Source organism: Salvia hispanica, chromosome 2 (genome assembly GCF_023119035.1).
Source record: "Salvia hispanica cultivar TCC Black 2014 chromosome 2, UniMelb_Shisp_WGS_1.0, whole genome shotgun sequence".
Taxonomy (NCBI): domain Eukaryota; kingdom Viridiplantae; phylum Streptophyta; class Magnoliopsida; order Lamiales; family Lamiaceae; genus Salvia; species Salvia hispanica.
The window spans coordinates 15,025,350-15,048,550 of NC_062966.1; the positions used below are offsets into that span (position 1 = coordinate 15,025,350).

The 23,201-nt window shown below is 36.5% G+C and overlaps 4 protein-coding genes across 6 annotated transcripts; 2 read left to right on the plus strand and 2 right to left on the minus strand.

Annotated features, from left to right (window-relative positions):
- The first annotated feature begins 2,035 nt into the window (after positions 1-2,035).
- On the plus strand, positions 2,036-4,385 carry LOC125203197. Of its 2 annotated transcripts, XM_048101505.1 has the most exons (6): positions 2,036-2,100; positions 2,248-2,310; positions 2,534-3,099; positions 3,183-3,408; positions 3,521-3,753; positions 4,128-4,385. In XM_048101505.1, exons 3-5 carry the CDS (start codon positions 2,572-2,574, stop codon positions 3,718-3,720), a joined length of 954 nt encoding a protein of 317 aa, XP_047957462.1. In that variant the 5' UTR covers positions 2,036-2,100; positions 2,248-2,310; positions 2,534-2,571; the 3' UTR covers positions 3,721-3,753; positions 4,128-4,385. The 2 variants fall into 2 exon arrangements, with proteins under 2 accessions (XP_047957462.1, XP_047957461.1); XM_048101504.1 differs by lacking the exon at positions 4,128-4,385 and having other exon boundaries at positions 3,521-4,051.
- A 10,668-nt stretch (positions 4,386-15,053) lies between these two features.
- LOC125203117 (probable protein phosphatase 2C 14) lies at positions 15,054-16,937 on the plus strand. 2 transcript variants are annotated; one of them, XM_048101403.1, is made up of 5 exons: positions 15,054-15,397; positions 15,479-15,655; positions 15,899-16,069; positions 16,151-16,330; positions 16,400-16,937. In XM_048101403.1, exons 1-5 carry the CDS (start codon positions 15,131-15,133, stop codon positions 16,799-16,801), a joined length of 1,197 nt encoding a protein of 398 aa, XP_047957360.1. In that variant the 5' UTR covers positions 15,054-15,130; the 3' UTR covers positions 16,802-16,937. The 2 variants fall into 2 exon arrangements, with proteins under 2 accessions (XP_047957360.1, XP_047957361.1); XM_048101404.1 differs by having other exon boundaries at positions 15,488-15,655.
- LOC125203118 (alpha-L-fucosidase 3-like) lies at positions 16,899-18,717 on the minus strand. Its single transcript, XM_048101405.1, has 5 exons — positions 18,460-18,717; positions 18,034-18,243; positions 17,785-17,954; positions 17,385-17,655; positions 16,899-17,293 (listed from the first exon to the last, which is right to left on the minus strand). The coding sequence occupies exons 1-5, from the start codon at positions 18,683-18,685 to the stop codon at positions 17,034-17,036; spliced, it is 1,137 nt and encodes a 378-aa protein (XP_047957362.1). The 5' UTR covers positions 18,686-18,717; the 3' UTR covers positions 16,899-17,033.
- Positions 18,718-21,412: 2,695 nt separating this feature from the next.
- LOC125207788 (mitochondrial import inner membrane translocase subunit TIM22-4) lies at positions 21,413-23,148 on the minus strand. Its single transcript, XM_048107270.1, has 5 exons — positions 22,990-23,148; positions 22,535-22,703; positions 22,267-22,457; positions 22,094-22,166; positions 21,413-21,805 (listed from the first exon to the last, which is right to left on the minus strand). Exons 2-5 carry the CDS (start codon positions 22,692-22,694, stop codon positions 21,720-21,722), a joined length of 510 nt encoding a protein of 169 aa, XP_047963227.1. The 5' UTR covers positions 22,695-22,703; positions 22,990-23,148; the 3' UTR covers positions 21,413-21,719.
- Positions 23,149-23,201: the final 53 nt, after the last annotated feature.

Here is a 23,201-nt window from a genome sequence, read left to right on the forward strand (position 1 = left end):
GTCGATGCAGCACAGGAGCCCGAGGACGCCTAGGGAATCTGTCTATCGCCCATATATAGATTTGTTGGCCGATGATTCCCCTAGTACTGTTCCGGAGACTCAGTACGCCGGCATCGAGACTTTCTCTTTTGAGGAGCTGGGAGCGGAGTTGGGGCTATCGCCGATCCGTGAGACTCCCGATGAGGCGGAGCCTGCTGCAAGGGGAAGGAGCAAAGGCAAGGGCAAGGCCAGGGGCGGGGATAGGGGAAAGGGCAAAGTCTCGAGCTCTTCCTCGCACACGAGGGCAGAGGAGGAGGAGGGTGAGGATGAGCCGGAGAGGAGGACGATCTGAACCGTGTGGGAAAATGCCGCGCTTGCGAAGACCTGGATCGGTGTAGTAGAGGATCTCTATGTCGGGCCGAACCAGTATGTTGACCGATTGTGGCTTCGCATTAGTGAGCCCTACCTCATATGCAAACCGTCTGGGGCGAAGCCTCGCACTTCCGAGCGATGCCGGAAACAGTGGCTTCGGTTGAGGCCTAAGCTCAGTCGTTTTGCCGCCCTCTACCAAAACAACATGCGCATGGCAACCAGCGGCATGTCTGAGGATGATGTGAAGAAACAAAATTTGGTCCAGTACCCCGACAAAGAATTGAAGTTCAAAGATTTTGACCAATGGGAGGCCTTTCTCGTGGTCAGGGATTCGCAAAAGTTTGTTGTGGGTGTCGACTCGGGCTGGAAGCGGACGAAGATCAACTCTTCCGGTGAGTACAGCAGCAGTGCTGGTTCGCACGAGCTCCCCGAAGCCGAGGAAGTGGCCCCGCTACCACGATCAAACTCTCGCCGTCGTCGTCGCCCGATGGGGCAAAAGGCTGCGCAGCGGATGGCGAGGGGAAGCGGCAGCGGCAGCGGGTCCTACGAGGTCGAATCGAAGGCCCCAGAAGGCCCAGGTAACGACCGTCTCGCCCGCGCGCAGCTAATGAAGACCCTGATGCAGAGCACGAGTAAGTGGTTTAACACGCACGATCCTGTGTACAAAAGGTTGTGCAAGGATGTGGTCGATGCATGTCGGCGCGATTTAGGAATGTCACCCATTGATGATTATGGCGTCGAGATTGGGGGCGGGGACGTCGGAGGCGGCAGCGGCACGGGCGACGGGGACGAGGACGAGGAGGAGTGAGAGCCGAGGGTTTTATTTCTCGACTTTTTATGCTTATGTAATTTTTATTTAATTATGTAATTTTTTTTAAGTATTATGTAATTTTTTTAATGAAGTATTCGAATTTTCCCGTATTCCGTGTTGACATTTTAATTCCGTAAATTTTAAGTCCTTAAATTGAATAATTGCGGGAAGTCCTAGTAGAATTCCTAGTGGGAAGTCCTAGTGCATGGGAAGTCCTAGTGATGTGGTAGTAAAATGGGAAGGGCTAGTGATGACGTGGCAGGAAGTTTTTGTGGAAAGTCCTAGTGGAAATTCTAATGGGAAGGACGCCATCGAAGACGCTCAAAGTAGCCACATTCTTGTCCATGTCAATGACATATATCGAACATAACATTTCAATACCATTATTTTATACTAAGCCAATTTTTGATACTTCCAAATTTTTAGTGGGTTTCGATTTGAAGAGTCTTGTTCTTGTATATTGGGATGTTTATTGTCCTATTGTGTTTGCAGGCTAACTAGAAATAGGGATATCATCTACATTGTAAAATTGGTGGACTAGCCCAAACAATCTAATAAAATTATAGAGTCAGAGTTGTAAATTTACACTCTGAGGACGCGTTCGGTGTGTCATATAGCACAAGAAATGGCTTTATTTATGCGCATTTCAGTTGTTCGGTGTATGTGGTTTATTTCATATGGGCCCACATAATTGATGAAGCCAGCACTGCGTGTCGCATAAATGAGAGAAATAAATTATATTGGTATTTTTTTGGGAACAAAAATTTTACCAAAAAATGAGAAGTGCCATTCCCAAATTACCCCTCTCATTTATGTGTTCCCCCCTTTCTCGGCACACATTTGAACACACCAGAATTTTTGAAATCCCTAACCCTAGCCAGCGGTGGTGTCGAAGCTCCCCTCCCGTTTCCAATCTTTATTCACGCCGTCAAAACAAGGTGATCGGAAGCTCTCATCCCGTTTCCAAGCTTTGATTTTGTGTTTGGGTTGAATCGGGTACCAATTTCAGGTACCCCACGATTGCAACGTCGAGATTTTTCTTCCTATCAGGTGACAAGTGAATTTGTTTTTTTTTTTTTTTTCAGGCCGCTAGAAATAGATAACATAGCTACACCTACGGCGTAACAAAAAACGGAGCACTTACAAAGGTACATATTGCCCTTTCGTGGTGAGCATATTCGGTGGAAATTGAGCTTGAATTTGTAATTATATCTGTGTGCTTTGGTATGCTAATATGAGTCTTTGAGTTACATCTAATTTTGAATTTAATTCCACCATTCCCTATTGTTCTTCCATTTTGCTGTATTTTTTTTTGAATGTGTGCATATGTATGATATTGAATGATAAGTAAGGAACGTATTTGGTGATCAGCCCACCAAACATTCTACTACCATTAAGCCATAGCCGCGATGAGAACTCCAATTAATTCTGCTCAATTACTGATGATGCTCGAAGACATCATGCTATTATACCGGGTAGAGAGCACAATTCTCGTACATCGTTACATCAGAGCCCGCACAAAACGTGCTAGGCGTGGGATCATTGAACATGCGAGGCAGTACAACATGATAAGTAAGGTCCTTCAGCAATTGATACACTTGGAACGACTCATTCATGTCACTGATGTGGACTGCATAGCTAACTTAAGAATGGATCGCAACACGTTTGGGAAGTTGTGTCGAATCCTCACTGAGTGGGGAGGTTTGAGAACAGGGAAATGCTTAGGTATCGAAGAACAGGTGGCAATTTTTGTGGGCGTCTTAGCGCATCACAATAAAAACCGCGTTGTTCGTTTCAGTTTTTTTAGGTCTGGGTCGACAGTGTCCCATTACGTGAACAAGGTTTTAGGGGCTGTTTTGAGTCTCCACAGTGTGTTATTGTCGAAACCTACGCCCGTGCCCGATGATTGCATTGACCATAGATGGAAATGGTTCAAGGTATGTAATGTTTCCCCCGACAACATGAATTTATTTTAAGCTCGGTTTCTGTAAATGTTTGTAAACGGTTGTTGTTCTTGTAGGGCTGTCTCGGTGCACTCGATGGTACACACATCAACGTACTGGTTAGCAACAGTGACAGACCTCGTTATCGCACGCGAAAGGGGTCTATTGCAACGAACACCTTGGCTGTTTACGATCGCAATATGCAGTTCGTTTATTTCCTACCTGGTTGGGAGGGGTCCGCCGGCGACTCTCGCGTACTCAGGGATGCTGTGGCGCGACCCAACGGCCTAAGATTTCCACAGGGTATAAAGCCTGCTCTATCCTTTTTTGTGAGGACATTGGATGTTATTTTAAGGGTTTTCATGTACTGTGTTGAACTAATGTAGCATTTTCATTCATCTATGGACTGTTTCAGGCTGTTACTATTTATGTGACAACGGCTATGCCAATAGCAACGGTTTTTTGACGCCGTACAAAGGGGTTCGATACCACCTCAAGGAATGGGGCATAGGGAATGCACAGCCACAAAATCCGAAGGAATTGTTCAACATGAGGCATAGCAAGGCTAGAAATGTAACTGAGAGAGCCTTTGCTGCGTTGGGGGATATTACGTAGTGCGTCTTTTTACCCAATTCAAACACAAATCAGGTTAATCATGGCGTGTTTCCTTCTCCATAATTTTATTCGCCGCGATATGAGCAATGACCCCTTAGAAGCAGCGGTTGATGGAGAGAGCTCAACAAACACCCCTGATCAAGATTATATCCAGCACGAATACATAAACTATGTAGACCCAACTCCAGAATGGACTCAATTCAGAGACTCCATTGCAATGACCATGTGAAACAATAGATAGACTTTGTTGCTATCATGTTATTAGATCCACAGTTTAATTTGTTAACAACTTTGTACTTGAACAATTTAAATAGCACTGCATTTTGTTCTAGTTATGTGTTGGCATGAGCATATTCAAAGTCCGATTGGTCTCCATGTTGAATTTTTCCAATCTAATGTATTAACAGCTTCTCATGGGCGACGACATACTGGAAATGTGGCTTAGAAGGCCAGGGAAAAACACTTCTTGCTGAAGAACAGAGTTTTGATGCCAACTACAGTGCGGTTGGATATAAAGGATGTGGCCATTGCTGCCGAGCTTCAGACTCGCACGATTTGAAGACCCTAATGCAGCTTGGGTTCATGGCCGACTTGTTGGTAGTAGTAGGAATAATTATAGGCAGGCTTCTGTAAATTGTCTGTTAGTCAGCACCGGCGTGCACTTTTTGTTAATTATACCAGTATATATGATACTTTCTACTGATACATTTTGACTGATGGCATTTTGTTGTTGTATGTAATATCATCAGTAGATGATTCCGATGGGTATAAAAGGATACATTTATCTCAATGGAGAGACAAATGAGACAATGGGGGTGTCTTTCATTTCTCTAGTTTGTTTTGAGTCTTCCAATATATTTTCAAACCAAAATAATTAAATAATTGCTTTCTTAAACAGTGCAATATCAATAATTATGATTTAATTAAGCTATTAAAATATATTAATTAGCAACATGAATTTGGGTTAGAATTAGGATTGGAGACGGATTGACGGAATATTAAGTTATAATATTGAATTATACCAAATTTGTAGAAGGAATTTTTTTTGTCACAAGTATTAAGTTATAATATTGAAGTTCAATTCATCTTTTTTTGAAAAATATATAGTGAAGTTATTTATTAAAAAAATACTCCCATCGTTCCCTCGTAGTTGAGTTATTTCCATATGTAAGAGTAACTTTTTTCTCTTTCTTACTTTACTCTCTCTTATTTTATTCTCTCTACTTTATTCACGTTAATTCTTTGATATTCTCTTTATACAAATTATTTAAATCTTTGTAGTGTTATCTAAAAATAAATTATATAAATCTTTCTAGTATTATTAAAATTATTGCATTATAATAAAAAATTTAATATGTATATGCAGTATTATTTAAAATATATTGAATGGTTTATTTTTAAAGGATTTATTTATAGTTTATTGCTTGATTGCAATAATAATTTAAATAAAGTCATTTAAACAAAATAAACTACAATTCAATTCAATTTAAGTCAAAATAAATTTCAACTTGATTCATGTACAAAAATCGGTATCTAACAAATTATAAATTATTGTTGCAATTAAGCATTAAAAATAAATGTTTAAAAATAATCATTCAATAAATTCTAAAATAATAAGAGCACTACAAATGCATATTAATTTTCCGATTGTAAAACAATAATTTAAATAATACTGCAAAGATTTAAATTACTTATTGTTAGATAACACTACGAAGATTTAAATAATTTGTTTTGAGATAATATAAAAATATTTAAAAATATGAGTATATGATAGTTTATTAAAAATATTATCGTTCTAAGTATAGAGAGTATTTTCATCCGATGTTCCCTCTTTATTATATTTTTTATTCAATATTTGAAACTCTTATGTTCATGCATAGCACGGATGTTAATACCCGTTACGGTGAAATGTGGAAATGCCAAATTTTAAAGAATCGCTAATGATAGTCTAAAAAATTGCAGGGGAAACAATTCCACATACGCGTTTACTCATAAATGGGAGGGGATACTCTATTTTGGAATTGCCGAATGTGGCGGTGTAGTGTGTTAAATACACGTTCCATCCGCAGGGGAATAGAGAGGGATTAATTGAACTTAGTGGCAGCGAAATGATTAAGGGAGGTAGATAACTGTCATTCAATTTAATAAATGGATAAAACTGTATTTAAAATGTGATTTGCACTCCGTTTCTTCTCACCACTACCTTTCTATCATTCCTTAAGCAGAAAGATGATTATTCCTCCACAAGCCGTGTACCTTTATTTCGGCAATTGGACTCGCGAGATCGATGAGCTCGTTCTAGACATGATCATCAAGCTAAAGCGGGAGACTCACTTGATGCTAGATGAGTATCCTAGTTGGTTTCTGTTGACGGTGCAGCGTGAAGTGCACTCAAAAACCAACATTCTGTTCTCCGAACCGGAGCTAAAACAACGCCTCGACTTCATGAAACTTCGGTACAACACTTTCAAGGCGGTGGTGGGTAACAAGGGCTTTACTTGGATCCAACAATCAGAGTTTGTGAGGGCCAAGGATGAGTTGTGGGAGAAGATAATGAAGGTAAAGTGGTGTTTTGGTAACCTATGTATATGTTGTTCATAATGCTATATTTTATCTGTGTAGAAAACTCCGTTCGCGGCTGCGTATTACCACTGAGATGACCCACACTTCTCGAAGATTGCATGCTTGTACGAATTGGAAGATGTCAACAAGGAAGGAGAAGTGGATGTTGTAGTCATCTCCGACCGCACGGAGAAGATCTGTGATGATGAACCAAGTTGTTACGAAGTGGGTGGTATTGAAGGGGAGGTGAACTCCCCGTTCATGCTCCCTCCATCCAAGGCTTGTCGTAAATTGTTTGCAGACGATGTGGAGCCGCCAACCGATCGGGAGTCAACAAATGACATTGGCATCTATTTCATTGACTTGGCCGAAGATGGGCAGCTGCGTACAAGGTTTGAGAAAGGCAGAGCATTGCTCAAACCACCCACCCAGAAGAAAGACGAAGCTGGTCCCTCAACTCGTTCACCCAATGCCAGCTTGTGCGCGTCTAACTCGCCGATCCATTGGTGGCCGCACATTCACAAGCGCCCGAATTTTTAACTAAAGTATTGAGGGATAAGTAGGTCTTCATCTTTGCTATGCTAGCATATTTACTAATGCCATAGCATTTTTACTCATCGTATGGGACCTACTTTTTGGCTTATATTGAACACTCTCTCATGGTGTAATAGGTTTAGCTCCGTTAATGGTTTTAATGTATGGGTAGCTGGGATGTTTGGTTGTAATATATGGACTTGGAACCTTGATTGTATGTATTTTGTTTATAACTAATATATGCATATTAGGTGACATTATTATGTAATTTGGAGGGTGGTTTTTGCAGGCAGGGTGTTGCATTCTATTCATTTCTTTTTTGTGCCATCAGACATGGATGGCCGTTGGGCTGGTGTGGATCAATATGCATTCAAAAAGAGAGTTATAGAGTGTAGAAGCACAAATTTATAGCAAATGCATCAAGTTATACAAAAGGAGCAGGGCTGCGTGATCGCAACTGTACAAACGGCTGGAAATAGATAACATAGGCAGGAAAGTTCATATCCTAATACACGCTAGCTCCATACAAAATATGCGTGTAATACTAACAATCTTTTTGCTTAGTTTGGCGCAACAAAAACAAGTAGCAACAAAAGGCACCTAATTCATCATCAATCTCCTTTCACATTACTTTCTGATTCTCCTGTATAAGCTTCAACAGGTATCCAAGACGAGCGCCAGCTCTCATTCCCATGAATACCTCAAGGCGCTGCGGTTTGTCACTTAAGATGTTGCATAGTTCGTACCTTTGATCAAGCGTGAGGCCTTCCACAGTTTCCAGCTTGTCGAAAACATCTTGCTTAGCCTTTCCAAGATCGAATTCATAGCCGATCCTCGAGGAAATCGCCTCGAGGCGAGCATTCGTCTCAGCATGCAGATTTGAGAGGAACTCCATGAGGGTTGCATCAGCTCCATCGTGTTTGCGCTTCTTACTCCCTCTGGACTTGTTGATGGAAGCTTGTTTGTCATTGGTACCGGAGCTGTAGCCTTCATTTTCCGACGCCTGTGACAGACGAACCACGTTGTCGGACTCTTGGTCCTCGAAGCTTGGGTAATCATTTTCATTGACCTCGCTACCACTTGCGACATTGGCACGCAGACGATTCGCCGCATCATCAACCTGTTCTGCCCCTGCACCGTTAGCACGATCCTTTCCGAAAATGGCCTTCCATGTTTCCCATAACGGCCATGACTTACCACGCATGAACTTCGCATCCTTATCAGCCTACAGAGTCACACAATAACATCAGAATACAATCAACAAATACATCACTTTGTGATTTTTGTAGTGATCTATAGTTCGAAAACTGAGAGATCTAATTACCCAAGAAATATATTGAATACCTGGACGATTGCCTCCCATTGATCGTCATCGCATTCAATCATATATTGCCCATCCGAATTGAATCCCACGCCACTCCGTGCTAGTATTTTTGACAGGCTCGTGTAGCTCTTCTTCCACGCGCTTATCTTGGAGGTGATATGGGGCGTGCCTTTGAGGTCGGTATTTGGAAACTCCTTGCGCAGACTGTCCTCAATCTTGCCCAAATACCCAGTACGAAATCCGTTGTCAGATTTCCATCCTCTAGCAAGGAGCTCAAGCATTGATGCAGCCAATATTTCCTCTTCTCGTACACTCCATATCCTCCGGGTTCGATCACCTTTTCGAAATTTCCGCGGAGGAGCGTCTGTGTTTGCTGTCCAAGAACATAAATTGGAGAACAATGTCAAACTAATGGATACAATACCCCACCATTGGGGGAAGAGTAGCCTAATTGAGTGACAAACCATGGGATGGTATTCCTGTCGAACGAACTCCACCACGGCATGTAGGATCATCCATGATACCTACTTCAAAAGCCACAAATTTAACCAAGGCAGAATTAAACACAAATCGAAGAAGTCATTGTTATATTCAGGTAACAATTTTGAGCAAACACAAATGAAGAACACAATTATGAAACAGAATTCAATCAAGCACTTGTATCACATCCAATCAGAAAACGAATCGGCAATAATACATAAATTCCAGCACACAGCCACATAATCATCGCACAGAAAAAACAATTCATAAAATATAAGATTTTCTACCCCTCTGCCAAAATGTATAACATCAAAGTAGGGACCCAAATAAACATGTTCATCACATTTGGGCTTGCATAACTCGAAAATTTTCAGCCCGTCGTTGTTCGAAACCTATATGTGTCAAGCTCGTTCGAAAATAATTCAAATTACCTCGTAGTGCAGCCTGAGAGCGAAACGGTAGAGATGTCCTTCACTTTTTGCTACCTCTATTTCAACTGGTGTGAAACTCTGTTGTGTATTTTTGAATGCGTATTTTTGCTACTGCGCGGGGAGATGAAAATTTGAAATGCGTACAGGGGTAATTTTGGCAATTTGCTCATGAAGCGAGGCAGCTCAATTACGTGTGGCTTAAAATAATCTCCAATAATTTCTAAATCTGGGCCCTTATCTTAAAAAGTGAACACCATTATCAAATATGGAGAAGGTGGGCCATGCCATGTTAATTCCGAAGCAGTTTTATTTCTGCATATTCGCTAACAAACGAAGCGAACGAGTCCTGAATATAAAACCTGGCTAGCCCATTTGGACTGTCGGGTTAGCCACACTAGTTTAGTCAGGTTGCGGGTCAACCAATCAGGTTGTACATATAAATAAAATAATCATGAAAAAAAATTAGGGGATGAATCTGTTTTAAAACACATCACAATATAGTATACTCTCCTGTCCCATTAAATATGAAATGTTTGAAAATCAACACGAAATTTTATGTAATGTTGTTTTGTAAGTTAATGAAGATAAAATAAAGTACAAGAGATGAAAACGTAGAAATAGAGTTGTTTCCATTTTAGATAATATTTTGGGACAGAGGGAATATATACTAACGCGATACTATGGATACAAAACGCATAAAATCAATTCTTCCTTTACTATTATTTTAATATCTTTCTTCACATATTTATATTTTTAAATACTAAAAAATTCTATAAAATCTAATTAGGATATTATTGAATATAACAGTCATTTATCAAATAAAATTATCATTCTAAAAATTATTTAAAGTTGAATATTAAATATATGCATGACGGAAACATGTTCAAGAAGGGGAGGGCTTAAGCCCATACGGCCCTACCCAACTTTTGCTTTTTAGTTTTTTCTGTTACTAAATTTTTAAAAATTCCGAAACTTTATATCCAGCTCTTACTTACTAAACACTAATGTTGTGTAAGACTAAATCATCATAAAATGTATGGTAAGAAGGGGCTGAACAATCAGTGTTCAAGAAATAAAAAAATTGCATGGGATAGAATAGAACAATGGCTATCGAGATGTACGGAGGAAGAAGATGACTTGACTAAAAACGTCAACACTAAAACAGTTCATATTGTTATATTTAAAATTTTCTTGTTAAATGTATCCAGATGTTGTGCATCTTTGAAAAATGTTACTAGTAGTTCATTTATATGCTATTGATATAAAATAGTACACTACAATAACTTTTTAAAATTGAGTGAACTACACAAATAGTCTCTGAATTATGCGTTTTGCACCCAAATAGTACCCGGACTTTAAAAATATCATGGGTAATTCTTAGTTATTGAAACTAAGGTGTAATCATATTTATAGTACTTTTTCACTATTTATCACACACGAAAAATGCCCCCAATGCATGGAGGGCATTTTTGGACTTTCATATCTAGGTACTAGATATTTTCTTTATCTCTCTTTGGAATATTGGATATGATTTTTCTTATAGTTTGAGTAGCGGAAATTATATTTTTTATTTCACTTTTCAATCACTTCATGTCAAATCCTCTTTCTCTCTTTCTCTAAAACTTGTAGCTAAATTTAATTTTGATTGTGATTCAACTATAATGATAAAAATGGAGTACATATTTAAGATTAGTTAAAAGTTAAAAATAAAAAACTAACACTTTAGGGCTACTTAAAATTTTTTTAGACTAATCAATTGATATTTTTGAATATTCGTAGTTGTTATCATACGTATGTAAATTACACTAATAGAGATGGAGATGGAGATGGAGATGGAGATGTCGGTGGGAATTTCACATTACATTGAATATGGAATGCCTCTCCAAAAAATAGTCTCTCTCACTTAAAATTGACTATTAATTACTTCTTAGATGTACAAACTAAGGGGAATTGGTACGATTTACCGTAACGAAACCATCATATTTTATATCTTACCTAAAATTCAATATGAGAAAAAACATACATTTACTTTACTAGTATTTGGTTTGCTTCATTTACGATATGGCAAATTTCAATACCAATATCTTAACTTATTTTTAGTATGTTATACTGAAATTAAGTATATCATACTTTATATTTCTAAAATTTTAAAAATTAAATAATATTCTGAAAACCCTAATATTCTAATTTTCATTGATGTTGAACGTCCGTTATACCACAAAAGTATGATACTAAATTTCGGTTATTATATTTATATTTCACAATAAAATTTATAATTTAAAAATATATTATAATAATTTATTTATAATTATATTAATGTTTTAGTGTATATGCTGCAAAATTGGTATACACCGTGTTTCTTAATTTATGGTATATACCAAATTTTTGTATGTCGCGATATAGGATAATTCATATTGTTACCTTGATAAACTGTATTTAAATTTTTGGTATTTTTCGGTATGATAAGACCGATATTTTAATATATTTTTTTTGTACAATAAGATTAATATTTCAATATTTTTCCTCGTCCCTAGTACAAACCAACCCAGTACAAGATTTAAATAATATGCATAATTTGTTTATAGTATGTAATATTGAAAATTGTTCATGTTGGCTCAATTACAATAACAATTCAATAGATAATATTCCGACTGCATTGTGGATTTTGTGGGTACATCATTCACGAACAAATCTCAAATCTTGAGTGATGTAGATCATTTTTGTCCCCAAATTGTATAGCTATTGAATATGAATGCATCCGTAGATTTTATTTAGATCTCAGGACCCCTCACGAAATAGTTTCCAATTTCATGATCCATATGATCACATTTTTCTTGAATCACTACCACTTTGCATTTTTCGCTATTACATCAGGTAGGTAGCATATCATTACTCTTATTTATATAGTGACTATAGTCCAATTAATTATGCTCCGGAATAATGCTATGAAAATTTTATACTCTATTAATTCCATGTTAATAGAGTCATTTTTTTATTTGGGAAGCTTCAAGTTAATTGAGTCATTAATATTTTTGGCAAAATGCAATTCCCCATTTTACTTTATTCTCTCTTAATCTCTCTTACTTTTTCCACCATCCATTTAACACACTATTCTTAAACTTTGTGTAAAAAAAAATTACCTTTGTTAACAAGCCGTTAAAGTTCACAATTATTTGATGTAAAAATTTATATATGTCTCAAGTGGGGAGTGTTATATTGGTAACTCAATACTTAATTGCTAACTACAATTAAATAATACCCATTTGATATTCAAATAAAGGGGCCTAGATCATCAGCCCCGGAATGTCAATACAATCAATCAATAAAAAACGTCAATAAGGATATAAAGGTCAATTTACGAAAAAATTAGTTGTAACTAACTTTTGAAAAATATCCCATAACTTTAAAATTTATATAACTTTCTCGATTCAAATTATTTTTTCGCACAACATATATCAACTTAAAGATAATTTCATAAGGATTATAACGAGATCTCGCTCGCATATGTTCCGATGTCAAAATTTGAAATTTTTAAAAATAAATTTCAATTTTTTAGTGCTAATAGTTTTTTTTTTATCTTTTTCGATTTAATTAATAAAAACAAGAATTACACGTGGCAATGGATCACAACTTAGCAAATTACACGTGGCAAATTTTAGAGTGAGTTAACAATGGATCACCAGCCTAGTTATATAATCACGAGCCTGACCCAAGTTATATAATTTGGAGTAGAAAAGATGTTTTAAGCCCAACTTCTTTAGAGTACTAGTACTCTTTTTAAAGGGCCCAAAGAATAGCTTTATCGTATCAACCATAGTTTCGTGCAATGTAATTCCACACTATATTACATGCACCAAGATCTTCTCCCGTAATATGGTACTTTAAAATTTATTTATTACTACTATTTTTTTTTGTTTTCTACATAAAGAATAACATATTATAAACAAATATTCTTATCATTAAATATTAATTGTTCCACGAATTTGAATGCCAGCTATCAACGTTAACAATTTAAATAATTCGGCTACTATCTCCGGATGCATACGTGGATTTTATAAAATAAAAACATTCAGCATAAGACATACGAGTAATTTTTTCTTGAAGGGAAACAGAAATTATTGTTAAAAGCCAAATAAAAAGGTATAAAACGACAAAAATATGAAGTAGTAAGAGATATTTTTGAGGATGATGAAGTCATGAAATTTGAATTGAAGAAAAAATGATATGCCAATAATTATACATACATGTATATATATTCGCCTAGTGATGAAGAGTCAATTCTCTCGTTGAAAAAAAACCCAATTGGAGTAAAATTTAAATCCATCGCAACCTAATCATTTTAAATTCATTCATTCAATTCAATTTGAATAAATTTAAAATCCAACGGAAACCTAATCATTTTAAATTCATTCATTTAAAATCAATAGCATTAAAGTCGCAGACACCATCATAAGTTCATAACAACAACCCACACAAACTATACACAGTGTGTTACATATACATATTACATACACCACACATGCATAAAATTTTACTAAAAAATTATTCAATTATTTATAGTTCCATACAACAAGTAAAGAATAAGTATTAATGTTCATAATAAGTTCCTACGTGTTTATAAAGTATACATAAACTAAATTTTCTTATTCTAATTTGCTGTTAAATAGTAACAACTAAAGTTCAACAAAAAGAAAAAGGATTCTCAAATAGTAGTAGTATCCTGAACTTGTTATTTTTTTCTAAAATTTCTTTATCAATGCACCCTAAAATACAGACAAGAAATTTTGAACGGCCGAATTTTGTATCCATTAAATTGAGTCAGTTCACTTGAATTTTTTTAGAAAATTCTTCTAAATTTCAAGTCTCCATCCATACATATTCTAAGTTTTGTATTTTGAAACATATAATTATATATAGTTGTTTTCTTCCGACACCCTCTTTGGAATAAGATTGTAGGCGCATAATTCTTGATTGGTTAAAAATATTAGAGCTTTGACTGCAAATTTGTCATAAATATTGAACTAATTTAAACCAAACTTCTAAGAAGAGATGTACAAAATCTAGATTAGTGGAGATCGACATAATTTGGATGGCAACAAGCATTTATTAAAATAGTTACATAAATAGATATCGTGATTTAGACGTAGTAATTGATAAACTTATTGTCTGAAGAAAATAAAACAAGATATTTTAACCATTAGAATCATTAGTTAAGTTTAGGATTCAGATAAAAAAGTGTAGGACTAAGTGAATAATACTCCCTCCGTCCCACTTAAAATGAAACATTTGGGAATCGGCACGAGATTTTATGTAGTATTGTTTTGTGCGTTAATGAAGAGAGAGTAAAGTAAGAGAGATGAAAAAATAGAAATAGAGTTGTTTCCATTTAAGAAAACGTTTCATTTTTGATGGGACAACCAAAAAAGGAAAATGTTGTATTTTTAGTGGGACAAAGGAAGTATATTGAAACCCATGTTATGTTTTTTAGCATACCGTGAATGGGACGACTTTTTGCAATCCAATTTACATAGATTTATATCTTTAGTCGTCAAAATTCGTTAACCAAGAAAGTTGACACTTTTGCTCTTTCTATCCTCAACTAATGCATAAAAAATAAAGATAAGAAATTTGTATTGAAAACAAAGGTAAAATGAAAAGTTTTACAGTATTTGACCCTAAAAATTTGAAAGAGAACAATTATTCAAATTACACATGTAGTCATATTATATGTTTGCACCAAAATTACTAATTAAGATGGGTGTATTTGGTGAATCTAAGTTGCAAAAATAATTGAAACAACTTATAGTTTTGGTAATAATATTAATATGAATGAAAAAGAAGAAAAGAGAAAGGCATAGGTGCAGGCCCTAGCAGGCATTCAAAGTTGTTGACTTGAATTTCCCCAACGGCGCGGACACAAATATTCAAAATTCCAACTCCCCACATTACATTTACATACAAACCAATCCTTTGACATTTGACATTTGACCACAACAAACAACTTTAACTACCAAACCAGATTTTGCTTCTTTTCTCTCTATCACTTTGACCACATCCCAACTTAGTTTCCATCCTTTCTATGGCAAATGACACTGCTGTTGTAGTGATCGACGCTGCCGTTTCGAGGTCAACATTCCATCATGCTTCTTTGAAGAGGAAGAGACCGCCCAAGATCGATATCCCAATTGTTCTACGTGAAATTCCTGCTGATATTTTCAATGCCCAAGCTGCTTGTGCTGTTAATCACGGTTTCTCTTCTTCTTCGGTTGCTGTTTTTGCTGCCAAGGGCAAGAAAAAGTTCATGGAAGACTCCCACAAAATCTTCCATTCTTCCAGTGCTACTAAGGTACTGCTACCTGCAGATCTATAGTACTAGTATCTTTTTTTTGTTACCTCAAAATTTGGGGAATTTTTAAGTGTTTTTTAGGAAATGCAGGACTTTTTTGGGGTGTATGATGGGCATGGAGGGAGCAAAGCTGCAGAGTTTGTGGCAGAGAATCTGCATCTCAATATTTTTGAGATGTTGGAAAATAATTGTGGAAATGAAAAGGAAAAGGCTTTCCGAGAAGCTTATTTAAGAACTGATAAAGACTTCTTGAAACAGGTATCCATCTTATATTATCTGTCAAGTTTCTGAAATTATGTGTGTTTTGAGCTTTACATTTGTTGTTCACTTAGTTTTTGTTTAAGACTTTCAAGGAATTATTTTACAAAATATGGTGTGACTAATGGCTACTTGTTACTTGAAGAATAGTTCAATGCTTAGATGTACTTATTCCAAGTATGGTTGTTTTACTTCAAGAATAGTTCAATGCTTATGACTGAGGCTAATAATGGCTACTTGCAGGGGTTGGGTAGTGGTGTTTGCTGTGTGACTGCGTTGATCCAAGGAAAAGAAATGGCAGTGTCAAACTTAGGTGATTGCAGAGCGGTCCTGTGCAGAGACGGGGTTGCTGAAGCCATCACAACCGATCATAAACCAGAGCGAGAGGATGAGCGGAGAAGAATAGAGGATAATGTATTTACTACTACTCATTAAGCTTGTTAATAAGCAGAATCAAGATTGTGCTTGTTTCATCATGTACCATTCGTGATGCAGGGTGGGTTCTTGGAGATTCATCGCGGAGCTTGGAGAGTGCAAGGGACACTAGCCGTCTCCAGAAGCATAGGAGACTCTCATTTAAAAGATTGGGTGATGGCAGAGCCTGATACCCAGCTTATACATTTGACACCTGATATGCAATACCTTGTTCTAGCTTCTGATGGCCTCTGGGATGAGGTAAACAAACTTTCCGAATTTTTTAACTCATGTTTTTTATCAACTTAGATACTGATTCAAAACTCGCAGGTTAGCAATCAAGAAGCTGTGGACATTGTTATGCAGTCATGTTCAAGCAGCAAGAAACTCAAAGGGTTCTCTCCAGCAAAGAATGGATGCCTATATCACTGCGCAAGTGTGAGTCCTTCATCACTATCACCGCGACTTCCATCTCACAAATCGAAAAGGATCTCTCACTACAGAGAAACACAAGATGAAAAATGCTGTGAACGCGAAAGTCCTGCATCAAGTACTCCAAGAATGTCATCAAAGACTCAGTTTCTAAACAATGAGAACGATGTTTCGGGTGATAAATCGAGTAATCCTGGGCTCCTTGGTGCCTGCAAGGAGCTTGTCAATCTTGCGGTGGCTAGAGGTAGTTTGGATGATATTACAGTGATGATCGTTGATTTGAGTAGTTATAACGGATAGTGAAGGCCCTACCAATAGATGCTAACCTAGATCACAATGCTAACATTTGTTGCTTAGCATCCATTTTCTTCTAAACATATGTTCACAGCAACAGTTGTTTTGCTTTCAAATTCAACTAGTTTTTACCTTGAGCTCACTTGTTTGTTGCCTACATGATTGAGATGAATTCTATAACACATCATTAGTGAACTGACAACTGTATTTTGAGATTGAGCTTGGAAGCAACGCCCCCTTAATGCCTGTGGCAAGCCTCTTTCAAAGAAATTGGAGGATCTGAATAAGCACCACTCACAATCTGATCAAAGATCCATTTATTAGCAGCCTGAGTATAATGCACTCCGTCCCAAACAACTGCAACTGACGGATCTTTGCACGGTTTTCCCACCAATATTTCTTTTCCTCTCACTTTGATCTTTGCCCCACATCCCACATGCAAGTCGTAGTTGTGCTTTCCTCCATGCCCACAGCAAGAACGCAGAGGATTGGCAAAGCCTGCGCTTGCAATGAACATTATGAGCTTTTTTTGTCTCATGCCATCTACACACACTACTGAACTATGATTAGAAAAAAGAGCAAGATGTACCATGTTTCCTAGCTTGGGTGAAAAGCTCATACTTGACTGAGTAGACATCGACATAGGTTAAGGCTGCTGAGGGAAGTTCCTTCCTCAGCTGCACAACAGTTTCATTCAATTTGCGGTTGAAATATTTGGCAACTTGGTTGAATGGATCTGCACATCCGGCCTTATCTATTTGTCCGGGCTCGACTGGAACCCGGTCCAGGACATATGCCAAGCAACCTACTGGCCCTGTGTTGTGTATCCAGAATGACCTACCCCCAAGATGGTGTATATCCTGTATCACACAAAACACCATTTCTCATTCAAATTAAACCTCCTTTTGTGTCTAGGAAACAATAATGCAGGAAAAAATCTTGAAAGAAGTTTGTGTCATCAAATACACTCAAGTTTAGACCTCTGCTACCTTAACATAGGTTTTGAATTGGCCTAACACATCAGGTATATATGCTTTAACTTCATCAGTAGTCATGTTGAGGAAGTAACCCGCGGTTAAATCATTCTGTCCAATGTCGAAAGTGTACAAGGCTTGAGAAAATACTCGTGCCTTAGGCAACAGTCTTTTGAAAACTCCCCCTGCAAGACGTTAGACAAAAACAGTCATCAAAATTCTTGGTTTTTGTATATAGGATCAATCTAGGATGATATAGCCAACCCTTTTTCCGGACGAGCTGAGATCTGTGCTTGAAATCATTGAACTCGTAAAACTGCACGTTTAGAGATATGGGGCTGAAACCACTCTGATGTAGAGTTGTGTTTTGAGGTCTTATAGTGGATCCAGCTGTGGCAAAGTTGGCTCCATGGCTGAAGTTAGAGCCCACGGAATCTAGAAATGCACTCAGATATGGCAGTCCAAAGCTCTCAGCTGCATGACTAGATGTTAGTTAGTTCACTACAACTATTATAGACTCAAAAATAATGTGAAACATGAATCAGATCTCATGCTTAGATTCCTTGTTCCAATATAGACTGATACTCCATTTTATTAAGCCTTTAAATCCTTCAACAACATAGAATGAAAGAACACATAAATATATATGACATCTTCTAACACATAAGTATGAGGTGAGTAGTGCATTACCTATAAAATCTATGACAAGTCTGCCATCACAATAGCGGCCGGCGGGGCCATGGAAGAAGGACTCCCCGGCGGGCGGGCCAGCCTGGCCGAAAGCTGCGGAGAGGCCGCCTGTGTCGGAATTGGAGTCGCCGAAGTTGAATATGGCCGGAAAATCACAAGGAGTTGCACCACATGCTAAGCTTAATGAGAACAGAAATACTAGAAGAAAAGTGGATAAAGTATTCATTAGGGAAAAGGAGGAGCAGTGCAGAGCAGATGATGGGAAGGGGAAAGGATAAAATGGCATCATGTACCTACTATAAAGACAATCATATGCTTGCTCATCCAAATTCACATGTCTGATTCTATTCATGGTCCAGTTACTAAGATTAATTTTTTAAGTTGTCGCAACGTGCTACGCCAAATAATAATAATAATAACATGGGAAAAAAGATGGGATATATATTACTCCCTCTGTCCCACATAATTTTACACACTTTGACCCGGCACGGGTTTTAAGAAATGTAATGGAAAGTGAGTTGAAATAGTTGGTGGGATGTGGGTCCTACTTTTAAAGTATTAGTTTTATAATAAAATGTGAGTAGAAATGAGTTAGTGGAATATGAGGTCCACTATCATAAATGGTAAAAGTGAAATGGATAAAATTATGTGGGACGGATGAAGTAATTAATAGGTACTGTATATATTTTTAAAAAGTCGCACGTGCCATATTCTTATTTGTGAAACCTAAGAGCTAAAAACATTACTACTATAGATTGTGAAATTACCTTCATTCCATATACAGATAAAATTAGACAACTAAACAAAAACAATAAAATCTCTTTAAAATTAATGCTTTTTCATACATTGAGACATTGATATATTCAATATATTAAAGGTGTGAAAATGAAAATGGATCCCCTGTTGTGCACAGTGGGGGACTATATCATTTCCTACACACACAATTAAATTTTTTTTTAAAAGCAAAAAAGAAAAATGATAAATAGAAGCAAAGTGTTGTGTTTTGAAGCACTGCTGTGCAAAGCAGGCAGGGGATCCTTCCCCGTGAAAAATGGTTATACAAAGTTAAAGCTTTAAAATTTGATAAGTCATTTTTCTTCATTTAAGTAATTTTTTAATCAGAATATATTAACTTACGGTTGTTTTCACAAAGTTTCTATTGTTTAAATTTTTTAAACAAGAATGCATTTAGTTAAGACTTAACTTTTTGTGTTGTTCAAGAAATACATTATGCACACAAGAATTTAAAATGCATAAGTTTTGGTTGTTGGCACAAAGTGTCTATTGTTAAAAATTTAACCAAGAATGCAATAAGAGGAAAAAGTATTGTTGTTTAAAAAAATATACTCCTACTAGAATACATACAAGGGGATTGTAAAATTATACACAGCAGTTATACAAGAAAACATATGTATTAATTTCATTAAACAAGAATATAGTATTGTTTAAAAAGTTGAAATAATATTATTGATGCATTAATTTGAGGCAAAGTTGTTTGATAAAAATATTGCATCCATACATGTATCGCGATGATCTCTGTATTAATTTAACTAATCATCTTTCCATTAAATATGATTTTATAAATATAAAGTAAAACCTTTGATGTGTGCTAGTAGTAAATTTGAAAATATTAATATTTAAAATTTTCTCTGATAAAGTAGTGAGTGGTATGTCAATATTTGTTTGTTGTGAATTGTTTAAGTTGGAAGGTGTGATCGGTGTTTGTTTTGAGTACTAAGATATGACTACTACTTTTTTTTTTCTCACAAAATCGTTTAGAGGATAAAACCACACTATTATTACACTATTGTTCAATTTTAATAATTTACTAATGGTTTAAAGTAAAATTATTATTTTACAAACAAAATTAAATATGATTTGAGTCATATAAAATAGTATACATCCATAATTTGATAACTACTATGTACTGTAATAATGTAAACATCCATAATTTGATTGTTTCTATCACGTGAAATATTATTTGAGTCATATAAAATATATACATGTCATCTTAAAATTTGGTAATTTCAATTTCTGATAAAATAACGACAATTAAACAACTGGTGTATTATCAAAGAAATTTTGAACATACATGCAATTCATCATCGTAGTTGTTGTCAAGGCAAATATCCACAAATAATTTTAGGGCTAAATACAAAAAATCACAAACTTTAGTTAAACATTGGTTGCTCCGGTAACTTTAAATTAGCTGGAATTTTTTTTTTCCATTATCACTCGACAATATTTATTCCCATAAAATTAGGGCCGACAATTTTTGGCACGAAACGAAATTAATGGGTATGTGTCAAAACTTATTGGGTTCGTGTCCTTATCGTGTCGACACGATAATGACACTAAAATTTCGTGTCGTGTTCGTGTTACACGTTAAATATACTATAATATTATTTCATATCGTGTTCGTGTTACACGTTAAGTATATATAATATTAATTTTATTTTTATTTATTTTTATTTATTTTAAAATTTTAAAATTAAATTGAAATTTTCATATTAGAAATAATATTAATATATTATAATATTATTATTATAGTGTTGTAATCGTGTTGTGTCGTATATGTATTGTTATCGTGTCGTGTTAACCTGAAGTGGTTCGTGTCGTGTTCGTGTTTGAGGATAGCAGGTCGTGTTTGGAGTTTTCATAACGGGTCGTATTCGTGTTTGTTGTTATCGTGTCGTGTCATGTTCGTGTCGTGTTCGTGTCTGAGGATAGCGGGTCGTGTTTGGAGTTTTCGTAACGGGTCGTGTTCGTGTTTGTTGTTATCGTGTCGTGTCATTATCGTGTCGACATGATAACGACACAACACACACGATTTGCCACCCCTACATAAAATATATGGCTATTCCTCATTCATTAAGGCGATACATATAATTTTTGAGAAATTGATGAACAAATGGTTCATAATTATATGATGAAATTCATTGCAAAACTCATGTATAAAAATTTATTTATTACTATACTTAGAAAAATACGAGAAATAAGGCGCATACATCTGAGAAAATAAATAAAACTACATTGACAAAAATCACAGCTGACACTAGAATAATTTCATAAACAAAGCATGATCAAAAAATAATCTATGTTTATTAGAGCCAGCGAATGGGGGGAATCCCTGGATGATCATGGGACCATTTAATCCCAGATAAAAGCGTTATATGCGAGCTAGAGTTAAATATGAGTATACTGACATTACCATCTTCACATCAAGTGTAGCAGATCGAACCGAGTGACCCATTGGCTCTTCAAGTATACCTTTCTAAAACCTTCTCTATAGCAACCGAGAATGCAGCAAAACCAGCACAGCCAACACATGCTGCTTTTGGCCCACCTGATCATGGTAAGGAAATATTGTTGAAATCAGGGATGTAGGGATCATCAAATGAATAAGGAGTTCCCCAGCTCACTGAGTAGCCTATACTTCACTTTTAATATTTAACTTTCCTCTACATAAAGCTCGATATCATGTGTCCACATCCATCGTTTAAATTCTGATAACATACTAAACTCAAGTTTGGATTCCTAAGCTTTTGTGCTAAGGGTTATGCTCAAGCTAAATTGGAGCATTAGGTTTCTTTTAGTTGGACTTCCTAAGCACACCAAAAGCACTGAAACATACCTCTAGCAGATATAGTACCTCCGGTTACACAGCCTGCTACTACTGTATTTGTAATGTCATGCTTGGCCCGGGCCTTCATAAATTACCAATGGTTAGAATCACAGTTTTATAAGCTTTCCCCTAAAATGGTCAAACAACAACAATATGATTCAGCTTTAAGTTAGATGGCTCGCCTTCTCAACGATGCATTCAGAAAGAGAGAAGACAAAACCCATAAGGGCAAATGACTTGCAGTTACTCCAGCTCCTCTGACCCATCTGCTTTGCTTGATAGACCAGTTGCTGTCTACCAGTCATTTGATCTTGCAAGAGTGGAGTATCAAAGGATCCAAGAAACAATCCCATTGCCAATCCCAATCCACCTCCTGCAGACTAGTAAACATAAATTAACTGGTCCATTTACATCTGAAAACATGATAGAAATGGGATTATAGAAACAAACCCATAACTCCACTCATAACACTGCGCACAGCACAATTATTCCATATATCCTGGCCTTGAATTTCCTCCATTGTAGGCAAACGTATAGTCTCAATTGGGGGCTTTGATTCCTCTTGTGATGAAGAAGCATTTGGCAAGTCACTATCTGGCTTTGTAGTCATGATGGTCGCCTACATGTAATAGGATTAGGTTACATGGAGAATTCTCATCTTATGTGAATGAGGTAGCAGCTAAAATCTACAGCTCAATCTAATTTGGTTTAGCGATACAAAATGAAGTTTTGGCAAGAAATGAAAAACAAACCAAGCAATACATGTGTTAACAAGAAGAACAATATAGTCAGCACCACGGAAAACAGAAGAAGTAATATGCTATTGAAGAGAAATCTGTAGAAGATTAGGAAAAATAAGTTTAAATGATTGACGTAAAGACAGCAATCTAACAACAGAAACTCACCTAATCGGAAATGGTGGCGTCGGCACACTATTTAGCGGAAACACAGAGAGTGTTTGGGAAAGAGAGAATGCGGCGTCAGGCCGTCTGGGTGGAGTCGTGTCTATGGCGATTGGCGTGGAGGCTACTACTGCAAACTGAGTGAAGAAGTGATACAGATTGCTTTTAGGGCTTCCAATGTTCAAATTTCTCAGTTGTTATGGGCCTTTCATTTT

What these genes read in the sequence shown, in the direction of transcription:
- LOC125203197 (XM_048101505.1), top strand. Translation starts at nt 2,572, where the DNA reads ATGAGAACTCCAATTAATTCTGCTCAATTACTGATGATGCTCGAAGAC. An exon ending in ATAGATGGAAATGGTTCAAG is followed by an intron (nt 3,100 to 3,182) that starts GTATGTAATGTT and finishes TTGTTCTTGTAG; the next exon opens with GGCTGTCTCGGTGCACTCGA. An exon ending in CGGCCTAAGATTTCCACAGG is followed by an intron (nt 3,409 to 3,520) that starts GTATAAAGCCTG and finishes GGACTGTTTCAG; the next exon opens with GCTGTTACTATTTATGTGAC.
- LOC125203117 (XM_048101403.1), top strand. Translation starts at nt 15,131, where the DNA reads ATGGCAAATGACACTGCTGTTGTAGTGATCGACGCTGCCGTTTCGAGG. An exon ending in GGAGAAGAATAGAGGATAAT is followed by an intron (nt 16,070 to 16,150) that starts GTATTTACTACT and finishes TTCGTGATGCAG; the next exon opens with GGTGGGTTCTTGGAGATTCA. An exon ending in CTGATGGCCTCTGGGATGAG is followed by an intron (nt 16,331 to 16,399) that starts GTAAACAAACTT and finishes CAAAACTCGCAG; the next exon opens with GTTAGCAATCAAGAAGCTGT.
- LOC125203118 (XM_048101405.1), bottom strand. Translation starts at nt 18,685, where the DNA reads ATGAATACTTTATCCACTTTTCTTCTAGTATTTCTGTTCTCATTAAGC. An exon ending in AATTCAAAACCTATGTTAAG is followed by an intron (nt 17,656 to 17,784) that starts GTAGCAGAGGTC and finishes TGTGTGATACAG; the next exon opens with GATATACACCATCTTGGGGG. An exon ending in CACCCAAGCTAGGAAACATG is followed by an intron (nt 17,294 to 17,384) that starts GTACATCTTGCT and finishes TTGCAAGCGCAG; the next exon opens with GCTTTGCCAATCCTCTGCGT.
- LOC125207788 (XM_048107270.1), bottom strand. Translation starts at nt 22,694, where the DNA reads ATGACTACAAAGCCAGATAGTGACTTGCCAAATGCTTCTTCATCACAA. An exon ending in TGTTATGAGTGGAGTTATGG is followed by an intron (nt 22,458 to 22,534) that starts GTTTGTTTCTAT and finishes ACTAGTCTGCAG; the next exon opens with GAGGTGGATTGGGATTGGCA. An exon ending in CTGAATGCATCGTTGAGAAG is followed by an intron (nt 22,167 to 22,266) that starts GCGAGCCATCTA and finishes TAATTTATGAAG; the next exon opens with GCCCGGGCCAAGCATGACAT.